The 13,301-nt window shown below is 34.7% G+C and overlaps 1 protein-coding gene across 3 annotated transcripts in view; it reads right to left on the bottom strand.

Moving 5' to 3' along the window:
* The window catches only part of ANKRD17 (ankyrin repeat domain 17), a 154,892-nt gene that overhangs the window by 21,491 nt on the left and 120,100 nt on the right, over nucleotides 1–13,301 (bottom strand). For all 3 annotated transcript variants that reach the window (XM_008693327.2, XM_040625426.1, XM_040625427.1), the window contains 4 exons: nucleotides 12,121–12,216; nucleotides 10,492–10,608; nucleotides 1,636–1,807; nucleotides 35–482 (listed from right to left, as the gene is read on the bottom strand). In XM_008693327.2, coding sequence (XP_008691549.2) covers nucleotides 35–482; nucleotides 1,636–1,807; nucleotides 10,492–10,608; nucleotides 12,121–12,216 — 833 coding nt within the window. The remainder of the gene's footprint in view (nucleotides 1–34; nucleotides 483–1,635; nucleotides 1,808–10,491; nucleotides 10,609–12,120; nucleotides 12,217–13,301) is intronic.

The raw sequence follows: 13,301 nt of genomic DNA, 5'->3' as shown, positions 1-13,301 counted from the left end.
ACTATAAATAATAAAAATGAAGATAAGAACTAACTTTATCGAAGCCTTGCCAGAAACAGATTTTCTCTCTTCCTTTGGAAATGTAACCAGAACTGATGGCTGCTTCTTGCTGGTCATAGTGGTGGTCACCACAGCAGGTGAATGATTGTCACTCTTTCGGCTGCTGTTGCTGTTACTACTTTCATCACTGCAGCTGGAAATCCTCATGTTATCACTGTCCCCACTCTCGCTGGTACTGCTGCTCTTGGACTCTCCATTTACCTTCTCTGGCTGACTGTATGAGATTGGTAGTGGATCATCAAATATAATCTGAACATTTTCTGGAGTAATTTTATTTTTCCTGTTTTTCCTCTTTGAACTGGTTGTAGTTATGGTGTTATTTCTTTTACCATGGGAACCTGCCAAAGTTGTCCAGGTTGCAGATATACCTATGGTAGTAGTGGTTGTGGCACTTGGAGGCTCTGTCAAGACTTCAGGCTCATCTGTAAAAGTAGAAATATTAGCAATACCAAATAACCAAGTTATAAGCATTTTTAGAGTATATTTAGCTTTAAGCACCTGAAGAACAATAAAGTCAGGAGTTACTTTGCGACTGTTAGATGTAAAGTCATCAATCATTCCAACATTCATTAGTAATGAGATGAACAGGACATCTATTCTCCTCTCTGTGCTCAAGTCCTAAACAATGCATAGTAGGCAGTTATAAAAAATATTTGGGGACAATTTGGTAAATATGAATATGTACCGTATATCACATATTATTATGTAATTATTAAATTTTATGGGTGTAATAAGGTTATTGTGGTTACACAAAATAATGCTCTTTTTCTGGGAAATACATATTTAAGTATTTAGTGGTGATTCTGCATGGGGTGTCCAACTTACATGTAATCTGTTCAAAAAGAGGAAAAAGGATAAATTAAATTAATGTGCCAACATGTTTTAAGGTGATAGACAGGCGTTCACCATATTATTCCATAAACTTTTCTGTAGTTTGGACATTTTTCAAAATAAAAGGCTGGAGGAGAGGGAAATTACACACACACACACTGCATATATATTTGGTGGTTTAATGGCAATGGTTTTCTCCTCACAGTATCTTCATACCAAATAATCCTTTAGTAGAATCTAGTTAAAATAATTCCCTCATTTTGAGAAAAAATTTTAATATGGTTAGGATAATAAATGATAATATGGAATTACTCTTAATTTTTTAAGTATTATAAATGGCATTGTGATTATGTAAGCACATGTCATTCCTAAGATAGGTGTCGAAGTTTTATAGGTGCAAGGTCAGGATATCTGCAACTTACTTCCAGACAGCTTAGAAAAAATATGCACATATATTTAGAGAGAAAAAAATAAAGCAAATATGGTAAAAGTTTTATTTTAAAAATCTAGGTGGAGGGTATTGAGGTGTTCATTTTATCATTGTTTCAACTTATCTGTAGCTTTGAAATTTTTTAAAATAAAAAGCTAGGGAGAAGTCAATAAATGAAAATAGTGTATAAATACTTCAAGGGCTTAATGACTTAAAAATCTACTTTCACCTTAAGTTTTTAATATTTAAAGAAATATAATTTTGAATACAATGTATTACATGAATCAAATTAGATGGTAATTTAGAGAAAATACCTTCAACTTTATGTTTTTCTTTTTCTTGAGCAGCTTGGAGTTCAAAGTTCTCTTTATTTTTGGCTTCGATTTCTTCTAGCTTTCGTCTTTGTTCTTCCTTTTTCTTTCGTCTCTTCTCCTTTCTCTTTTCTCTTTTGGCAGCCAAAGCCAGCCTCCGGCTTTCTTCTCTTAACTGATAAAGGATCAATAAAACAGATTTACCTTGTAAAAAAAAAGTTTTTGCATAATATCATTTTATCATAAGGGCACTAGAATACCATAAAATTCGAAGTCATCTAGTTCAATTTATTGTTTGATCAAGATCATAGTCAAATCACTGTAAAGAAAAAATAATATTTTTAAGTGTCAAGATCAAATTAATGCTAAAAAAAATCTAATTTTAAAACAGGTGAATGATACATAGCTTCTTAATTACTGAAGAAATGTAAATTAAAATAGTAAGTTATCCTGTTTTGTTCATTAATTTTGCAAAATTAAAAAAGACATATATCAACAAAAGTTTGGGCAAATAAGTTCCTTCTTACACTGCTGTGGGTATAAGTATTTATATTTTAGGAAATTTATATTTTCGAAAGCCTCCTATGAAAATTACAAACTGTTTATCCTAAGAATTTATTCTTAGGAAATTTATATTTTCGAAAGCCTCCTATGAAAATTACAAACTGTTTATCCTAAGAATTTATTCTACAAAATGACCATAGTGAAAAAATAATTTCCACTGCAAAACTGATTATAATGGCAATAAATGGAAACAATGTAAATCCATCAGTGTCAAGGGTAGGGGGAATAAATTAACAATAGTATACATTCACAAAATACTAGGCAGCCATTAAAAGTGTTATATACTTGGTAATATGCTCACAAATTACACTGGTTAGAAGAAAAGAATACACACTGCAGACCAATGATCCCATTTATTGGGAAAGGAACCCTTTATGTGGCTCTATTTGTAGAAACAGAAAAAAGGTGAAGAGGATACAAATCAAAGCTACTGACTAGAGTGGGATTGGAAGATCGGTAGCAGAAAGATGGTGGTTTTCAATTTTACTTAATTTAACTGTTCATGTTTCTATTTGTGAAAATGGTTACTTTCATAGTCAAAAAAATTAAGAATAAGTTTAGAAGTATAACATCTCTTAAAAGTGATATTAACAATTAAATTTTCCTCTTTGATTCATAAAGTGAGAAAATCATCTTCAAATGCTTTCATTTCCATGTCCTCTGAAAGACGTTTTCAAACTATGTACTCCCTGCCCATAATCCAGTGTTCTGTGTATTGTGTGTGTGTATTTTAAATATATGTATCAAAACAATGACACTTAGTTTATGGAAAATGTCACAATATCATAACTAATGGAACCAGACTTCAAATATGAGCTCAAAAGGCAAATCAGACTTTGTTTCATTTTTAAAAATTTTTAAGTTTTTTGCTTTTGCTAGACATTCCTGCCTTTTCAAATTATCCCTGTTAAATACCTGAAAGGCTTTGTCCACCTTGAAAGTTTTTACACCCTAGGGCAGCGCACCATGATTACATTCTCTTAGGTGAGAGAAAAATCTCTTGTTCCTGAAAAGGGGAATGATTAAGGAGAATCTGTAGAACAGTGATACATTCTCAGGCAGAGGGATTTCAGGAAAGAATACAAATGGGAAATTAAAGATCTAAATATCATCTGCACAGTAACCCTAGAAAGTTTTGCTAGTCCTGCAGAAGTACACAGACTCCAGTCTGAAGACCAGTAAAAGAGCAGCTTTTCACCTTGCAGAAGGACTGAGAAGAAAACACAGGTGACCGTCACTCCCTTACACAGGAAGAGGAATAATATATAACTGGAGCGTTTGAAGGAAGGAAGGAAGTGTATTTGACTACTCACTGGAGCCTTGCTTAAATGGAGCTAGCTGTCTGCCCTCAGGAAACGTGCTTTCTCCCTCTGAACTCCAGTGAGGTTGTCCTGTTTAGATCTGACTTTGACAGAATGAACAGGTTAAGTGGAAGAGAAAGAGAAGGACTAGAGTGGGGTGAAGATGTATGCCAAGAAAAGTATTTTCAAAGCAACTGTGGCCAAATAAAACATATTTTATCTGTATCATGTCTGTGTGGACAGAAAAGCCTTCAAAAAGGTATATGGGGGATCAAAATAACAAGTGAAGATTAAGACATTTGGTTAACACAGGATGGATTTTTGGATTTGCTGGATTTTTTGCATCCGGTGTTAGGAGGTCACTGTGACTGGTATCAAGGGGGAAAAGAACTATTTTAACAACAGAAAAATTTAAATCAGAAAGCAGACCCAGTTGGCCTAGGTGTGGGTGGGGGTGATGGGCTAAGGTTGGTCTTAGTTTCTAGGTGCAGCTGGGTCTCAGGTATGCAAGTGCCCTCAGGCCTTAGAGAGCTCCGCCAGTAGAGGCTGGTCCTTTGACAATAGTAAGTCTGGATTATCAAACTCATAGTATATGAGTGCAGAACTAAAGGCAAGGTATTTACTCTCTAAATCTTAAAGTTCTATGGCTAGTATTTGGGTAATCCCATAGACGTACTAACCCTTTCACTAAAAAGTGGAGCACAAATTTAGAAGTCCTAGGAAAACTTTCCTTCTTTCTGAAGGACATATCTCAGACTATGGCTGTAAAAGAACCTACAAAGGCAGAAGGTCTCTAAAAAATTAAGCAGAATTAGAAATATAGATACACATTTATTAAGAGGCATCATAAGTTTGCAGGTGGTATATGAAACTAACAATTAGACAAATCACCAAAGGGGAAAAGTTATTAACTGTATGAATGGGTATTTATGCGTGTGTATTATATAATGTAGGAGGGGGATATCCAATATTTAGAAGGAAGAGCAAATGAGACTTTAGGAAGGCATAGTCAGAGGAAGACAATCAAGAGAAGATGGCTTCAGTGAGAAGAGTTTTATGAAGGAAAGTGATCAACACTGATAAGTATCACAAGTATCAGTAAGAACTGAAAAGAGGGAACAGAATTTGGCAGTTAAGATGCCACTGGTGATCCCTGCTGTAGTTAGTTCACTGGAGTAGTGGGGGAGTAGGCAACTGATCCTTGGCTGAGGATTAAAAATTTTTAAAGTAGAGTCAACAACACATAGATTATTCTTTTAAAATATCTGGAAAAGGAAAACACAAAATACTAAGTTTGAGGTAAAGTTTCATTATAATAGTTACTTTGATTAAGTTGTAGGCAGAGGGTAGGAGTTATTGAAACTGCAGACACTAAAGATAAAAGAGTATGGGGGAGGTGGTAACAACTGATACAAGATCCCAAAGAGAACAGATGAAAGCAGAATAAACCATGAAGATTCAAGGAAGTCTGGAGGTACACAAAACAGGATTAGAAATTCAGTCTACATCCTCTATTTTCCCACAAGGTACAAACCTAGAGCTCATTTCACTTACTGGGGAACTGCTATGTGTTTCTGAGTATATATGGGGGGAGGGTAGAGACTTTGAAGAAAAGAGTCAAGTTGTAGAATAACCTCATTGTGAAAAAGGAAAAGGCCCTAACTCAACTGGTGATTTCTAACTGAGGTTTCAGGAAACAAAGTGATCTTTAAGAGCTAAGCTTTTTAAGAAGAGAACTGAAGAATCTGGGGAGAGGCAGTCCAGACTAAAGAAATACCATCTGCAAATTTACATATATGAAAGTAAACGAGATAATCTGAGCAGTAGAAAACCATAATGAGTGATGAGCCTGGAGAAGTAGTAAGCTAGGAGGGCCTGAATGTTTGGATTTTCCCACGTAGACAATGAAGAGAGACTTAAAGTTTCTGAGGAGGGTATAAGGTAATCCCACCCGTGTATAAGAAAACTATGGGAACTGTGGAAAAGTTACACTGGAATGGAGAAGGATTAAAATGAAGGCAAAAGGTGACAGAGACAAAAATATTTATTTATATAAGGAGACCCTTAAGAAGCCCACTGCAATACTTCAGGTGAGGAATGGTAACTGAGAGGAGAGGATGAAACAGAGGCTCATAGAGAGACTGCCAAAGCTCAATTAAAGGTAATGATGATGATGACAACGATATAGTTTAGTAAGTGGAGAGTTTAAATGTACCAGGCACTGGATTAAGTTAATTTACTGCATGAATTCATTTGATGGATATAGAGAATGGGAAGCAAGGATAAGTGAGCAGCTGAAAGTGATAGCAAGATTTCATTACCAACTCATGAGTAGTGATACCAATAACAGAAAAAGAGGTCAGGGAGGATCAGGGGAAGGGAAGGGCAGGATTCAACAAAAATTTATTGGTAATTTGCTATGTACAATCAGGTTCCAATCTTTGAACTAATCAGTAAACTAGGTAAAATATCCTTACACTCATGAAGCTTATAAAACTTAACATTTAGTTGGGGGGGGGGGAGGCACACAGATGACAAACATAATAAATACATTACATAGTTTTCAAAAAGGTGTTAAGTACAATGTAAAATACTAGAGAAGGGGAAGACAATTGTGTGTATGGGGACAGGTAAAGGGTTTTGATTTTGCAGTGATTTTTTTTTTTTTTTTTTTTTTTGAGAGAGAGAGTGAGGAGGTTTGGGTTGGGGGGGGGGGTGCAGAGAGAGATAGAGATAGAATCTTAACCAGGCTCACTGTCCAGCGCCGAACCTGACACAGGGCTTGATCTTATGACCCGGAGATCATGACCTGAGCTGAAATCAAGAGTTGGATGCTTAACTGACTCAGCCACCCAGGAGCCCCAAGGGGTTTTGATTTTAAATAGGGTGATCAGTGTAAGCCTCAGGAAGGTTTAAGTGAACATCTAAAAGATTCAAAGTATTTTAGGCAAAGAGGACAGCGAATATATAAGCTGTATGTTCGAGTAGGCCATTGTGGCTGAGACTAGTAGGAAATGACTTTCTAAGAGAGTATCAGAAGTCTTGATCACCTAGGGCCTGGCAGGGTGTTTTAAAGACTTTACTTTTTACTCTGAGAGAAACAGCACTGTAGTGTTTAAGCAGAAGAGTGATATGATTTGATTTAAATGATTTAAGAGGATGGAAAATAGACTGCCAAGCAATGATGGAATCAGGGAGGTCAGTTAAATGACTACTGGGTAATACAGGTAAAAGATGGTATTAATGACTTGAGCCAGGGTGAAAAGTGATTTAAAAAAAAAAAGTGACTAGGATTCTATATTTAGTTCTAAAGCAAAGGTAACAAGATTTTCCAACATAGTGGAGGATAAGAAGGAATCAACACTGACTTCAAGGCTTTTAGCATAAACAAATAAAAGACAGAGTTGTGGGTCTGGGGTAGGCAAAGACCAGGAGTAGACATTTAGACACAAGTATGAGATCTCTAATTGGTATCTAAATGGACAGGTTGAGTAGCTAGTTGGATATGGACTGGAGTTAGGGAAGAGGTCTGTGCTAAAGATATATATTTGGGATCAGCTGATATATATTTAAATTTAAGAAGCAGGATGAGATGACCAGTGCAAGAAGATGATCATGTAAAGAGCTAAGGGGCTTGCCAACTAAGGGAGGAGAAAAGGAGGACGTAGCAAAGGAGACACAGAAGGACCATCCAGGGAGGCAGGAGAAAAACCAAGTGTGTGTAGTGCAGTGAAGATCAAGTGAAAAGAGTACATCAGGTGTTATAAGGCTTAGTGAGATAAGGATAAAGAACTGAACACTGGATTCGGCTACATGAAAGTCACTGGGGACCATAAAAGCAGTTTTGGTGGGATTGTGAGAATAAGAGCCTGACAGGAGTAGATTTGAAAAGGATAAAGAATTCAGGGCACTTAGGTGGCACAGTTGGTTGGGCGTCTGACTCTTGGTTTCAGCTGGGGTCTTGATCTCAGGGTCATGGGTTCGAGCCCTGTGTTGGGCTCCACTCTCAGCATGGAATCTGCTTGGGATTCTCTCCCCATCTCCTTGCCCCTCCCACTTATGCTCTCTCTTTCTCAAACAAATAAACCTTAAAAAAACAAAAAGGATGAAGAATTGGAAATAGCCAAAATAGATGAGTTTGCTGTTATTGTTTAGCTGCAAAGGGGAGCAAAGGAATGGGCCTGTAGCTGAAAATTGGGGAGAGAGACTTGGAGGAATCAAAACGATTTTTAAGGCTGGAAACTAAGCCTATATGATGATAAGAATGACCCAAGAGAAGAGGAAAAATGATATAGGACAAAGAAAAAAGAATTGTCACAATGTTTTTGAGTAAGGGAGACCAGATCTAGTATACTAGATGGACTGGTTACAAAAAGTGTACTTAGTAAGTGGGAGGAAGAGTATGGATGGAAATTTGTGGGTAGGGAGATGGGGTCGGGGAAGTCTGACAGTTTACTTCTGATGCTTCAGTTTTCTCACTGATGTAGAACGCAAGGTCATTAACTGAGGGTGAAGGAGAGGATGTATTGGAAGTCAGAGGATAAAAGAAAAAGTAATAGTGGTTTAGATGAGTGGGAGAATGAATTAAATTAGGGAAACAGAGTATAACTACTAGGCAGCATTAAAGAATTTACTATAAGCCATTTAAAGTAAAATTCGTCATCACGGTTGAATTTTTTTCTACACATTTAGTTACTAGGGTACAGGTAAGAATAAGAAGAAAGAAAAGAGTAAGGAACAGTGAAGGGTGGTAGGATAAATGAACCCTACAATATATTGGTAGGTAGTGTTGTCCAGATTGTTGGAGGGAGAATTCTAGACGGAGAAACCTGAAAAGATGATCAGAGAATAAAATGTATAAAAAATTAAGATTGTGGAATGGGCATAGTAAAAGCTTCAGGTGATGGCAAAAAAACCCAACTGAAAATGTCTAATAGGAATATTTTAAAAATACACCCTATACAGCTCCCAAAAAGGCAATGCAAGTTTACAAAGAAAAAAGCAGGGGAAGAAACAATAAGTAATAAAGTAGAGCGGTGAAACAAATATATCAAAAATGCAGACCAACAATATCCACAAAGGATACCAACAGCCATGAGTATAATAACCTAGTTGTTAATGCCCTAAGAGAACAAGCAATTAACTGCAAGAGAATTTCAGTTTGACTAGATAAAATGCTTCAAAGCAAGGACTCTTTCACATAATAAATGCTCAGTAAATAAATGTTTGCTGAACAAGAATAAGGGAATCTGATAAATATAATGGGTCGTACTTTCAGCAGCAGTTTTTATAAAACTATTAACCCAAATTTTCAAATTAGAAAGGCTGACCAAATAAGCACTTTTTTAAAAGTAATAAATTACTATACAGAACACTCAACTTAGACCAGATAAGACCCAACTCCAATGATGTTCCTAAATCAGATATGGTGGAGCCAGAATACACTGTGTTTCACTCAAAAGGCAAAAGCAAAGAAAAAAAAAAAGCGTATTTTCCCAGATATAAGTAAAAAACAGTGAACCAAACGCTAGCAGATCTCAATCTGATAATTTTTCAAATAGAAATACTGGTCTAGAGTTCAGGAGAGAAGAAACTCCATACAAAGATTTAAAAATAAGAGAGTAATGACAAAACAGGTTATTACAATACTTTGGGAAGAAAGAACTAAGAGGTAGGTTATGTTCAATTAAGGGTGGGAACCCGGGAACTTGGAATGAAAAAAAACTGGGTTCAAACCCTACCCTAGTTTAAGCAAGTTACTTAATTTCCCACAGATTTAGTTTCTCCATCTGTAAGAGGAAGGTAATAGTATTTTTTAGTGAGAAGACTAAAATAATACATATTTTAGCATACAACTTGGCCCTATTATATTGGTTGGCATTAAATATTAGATAAGATAGGCATTAAATATTAGCTAAGACTGAATATGAAAATAGGTCAAGTAATACTTATGATTATAAATATCTACTTCTCAATGTGCTCATATTCTTTTAGAATTTCAAAATGGCCAAAAAAGCTAATTTGTTTGATCAGAATTTAAACCAGAGTTTTTAAATGAAGAACCTCCAATATTAAATATATTTTCTGAAAAAAAGTGTATTTTCACATTTATATTAGAATAAAATCTTTAAAGTAACTCATTTTTTGTTTATGTAAGTTGAAATTTATAGTTTAACAAAGTCAGCAAATACAGTAAGAAAGAAGGGAACTGACTCAAGTCAAAAAGGTTAAAATTATCACTGGATAGCCTTTACAAATTTAAACAGTACTTGTTAAGTTTTATAGCAGTTAAAAAATTTTTAAAACGTTTTTAACCTTTTTATAAAAGATGAAGAAATATGACAGAATATGTATTCCAACTCTTTTCCTGCTGCAATTACTATTTGTATTACATTCTAGAATACAGAGTCATTGATAAGAAGGGGGAGAAAGAAGGAGCTATAGGATTGTCAAAACCAAATGTTGGTTGTAGTATTTTACTCCCTGTGGAAATAGAGGGTAATGATGCTGCTCTGCCTGAAAGAGAAAAGTTCAAGACAAATCATCCATTTAAAAAATATACTCATTAAACATTCCACCAAGTGATTGTAATTCACTGGTTGGTTATGTGATGGTAATGCATTCAGTATATCTTATAAGTTTGTTGGCAATAAATTACAAGGTCTAGGATCAATGAAAGATCAATTTGGATGGGGAATTAAGAGATCGTTCGTTGAGATAAGACTAAACTTGATTATTGAGTTTAGGTTTTCTGACTTCCAGATCAATGCAATTCCTATAATAAAATTTTGTTAATTTGATTACAAAGAAAGTTATTTTAATGAAATTTAAAACAGTCATAATTCTCTCTACCTGAGTCAAACTTGGAGGAAAAAATATGTGCATTGGTTAAAGCAAAAACAAAATGAAACAAAACCAAAAAACAATAGATTACAAATTACGGGGAAAGCAAAAGGAAAAGTAGGTACTTTTCATATGTAAAGGTTATCATTACCTTTTCCAAGTCTAACTCCTCTAATAAAATGCTGGCATTTTTGTTTGCTTCAGCAGCCTGTCTATCTTTGGCTTGTACTATTGATTCCATACAAAGATGACACTTCTTCAGCATCTCCTAAAATAAAAAATTAAGATGTTTGCAGCCTCAAGAAACAATTCACATTTAGAGAGATTCCTGAAAACACGAAATTAAGGTACTTGAATGAACATAAGCAATAAAAATTAGTGGTAGGGCAAAAAAGGGTACAAATAAAATAATATAAATGGTGTATATTTTTAAAGTTTATTTCTTTATGATCTCTAGACCCAACACAGGGCTCGAACTCATGACCCTGAGATCAAGAGTTTCATGCTCTAACGACTGAGCCAGCCAGGCACCCTGGTATATGTTTTTTAAAATACACAAGCAAAGACCCTCTACTGTCCGTCAAAATAATATCCATTGACTGGTACTTTGGAAACTAAAATTATTTACTCCTAACATTTCAATGGAAGAAATCATACAGCAAACAGAGCTCCAATAATTTATGCCAGCTGGTTAATGGGCTAAAGGAAAAGGTCAATGTCAACAAAGAAAATGGGTTTAAAAAAATGTTAAAGTACTTAATTGGCAGGAACTATTCTCAAAGCTTTAAGCTTTATTGCTACAACTTCATGTGCAAGAATCACGCTTAAAGAAATCATAGACATGGGTACTTACATACTTTTCTCAGTGATTTCATTCTTAGAACACACTACTTAACAGGAAAGGGCTATTTCCCTATTGAGACTAACGCCTTATTTTTAATCTCCCCACCCCTCCAAAAAAACCAGGAATGTTAATTATCACAGAGGAATGTAGACGCGTGCAAGACAGTGAATTAGCTAGGTTAAATAAAACTCATGAAAAAAGAGTGCTCACTATTCTGTAGTAGAAAGACATTTTTGGATTCATTGACCTCTTTGCATTTTCAGAGGCATGTCTTAGGATTTTATTCAAACCTAAGTATAAACCCAAAGTCAAAACATCACCAGGGGAATATCCCAATTAGATGTCTAATAGGATTTATTTAACCTTCTCTACTTTTCCTGCAAAAATTCTGGCCAATTCATTCTTAAGCTGACAATTACTCCAATATTGAAGACATTAAAGTTTTCTTGCCCATGACTGTAAATAGTACTATGCTCAGTTCTGTTAAGGTATTTAAAAAAAACAAAACAAAACAAAAAAAAACCTACTGGGCTTGTTCCTCGCAGAGGTTATCAGTTTCGATAAACATATATATAAATTATAACACTAATGAATAATAACAATATTTGCTTTAGATTGTGTTTACATAAAAATTTAATTAGTTCAAGTACTATTAAAAAATAAAATTCTATTACAAAGAATGTTTTATTACTTTTTTAGGTAAGTAAATAATCTGAAGTATCTTTGAAATAGAACAGTTCATTCCCAAATACTAGATATATGAAAACTGCTATATACCACACATTATTATTGCTTAGACTAAGGCTTTTTTCTTAGTGCAAAACACACTCATATATATGTATATATGTGTATGTATAAGTGTGTGTGTGTGTGTGTGTGTGTAACCGAATGAGATCCCTAGCTCATATAGTGGGATGAGTTTAATCATTATATTACCTTATCAGTGATGGTTGCTATGTATCTCATACATTCAGAATCTGATGGAAACTGATTGACTTCTTTGACTAAGTAGCGCACCACCTTCACATGACCCTAAAAAATAGATACCAATGTCAGATTGAAAACAGATTCTAACAGGATTCAGTAAATCTACAGTCTGTCTTATCTAAGATTACTTTGACATCAGTGCCACAAAATAAAGTCTTAATTAGATATTATTTGCACTGTAAATGAAAAAGAGACAGACTTTGGTTCTGATAAGTTAAATCTACACTGTTCATTTTCATCCCACCCTCCAGAGCAGTACAGAATAACCTGATCTAAAATTCTAAACAACAAAGAATAAAAAAACAATAAGCCAAAAATCAGTATGAAGAAATGGGGGATATCTGAAAGAAAACAAAAACAAAACTTCATTTGTTTCAAGCTAACTCATAAGTGACCATCCTAATGCTAAGCATTAAAAGAGCAGAAATAACAATTTTGTTCTTTATTTCAGATAAAAATTGAATGTACAGCACTGTACTAGAAGTGTAAAAGAAATAAAATACATTTTCCTAAGCATAAGCTATGATTATACTATTCGCTGTAACACAGTTCACTAAGCTCATAGACCAGTGCTCAAGAGACTCTTTCTCCAACCTACACTATTACTCTCTGAACAAAACACCTACAAATTAGCCGGTCTGGTTAAACAGACCATGCTTAGTATATTTCTCTACCTCTTCCTTTCCATCTACATTTTTTAAAATTACTCCTATCTTTTAATGAGTAGTTCAATGCCATCTGCATCATTCCTTGATACCTCACCAACACTTCTACAGTATTTAAATTATATAGGGCACCTCACACAGTTACCTGACTTTGTGTGTGGATCTTACCTCCCCAATTAAATTCTACATTTCTTAAAAAGTGCCAACTGCTGTACTCTGTACAATGTAATATCCCACCATTACAGTTGCACATGGTAAGGTACTAAAAAAATAATGGAATGAATACAAAGGCATATAAAAGATGAAAATGTTCTTAAGGAACTAAGTCTATTCGGAAAGATAAGAGATATGCATGTTAGAGTAAGAACAAGGTAATTTTACTCAAAATGAATGACAAAAATAACAAACTGCAGAACTTCTACAACTTTTAGGAGATTAAGTATCTTACTGTGAGCTCAAATAGGA

This window comes from Ursus maritimus, unplaced genomic scaffold (assembly GCF_017311325.1).
Source record: "Ursus maritimus isolate PB19 unplaced genomic scaffold, ASM1731132v1 scaffold_8, whole genome shotgun sequence".
Taxonomy (NCBI): Eukaryota; Metazoa; Chordata; class Mammalia; order Carnivora; family Ursidae; genus Ursus; species Ursus maritimus.
Note: the sequence above shows the minus strand (reverse complement) of the source record. Positions and strands in the feature narration are given on the sequence as shown.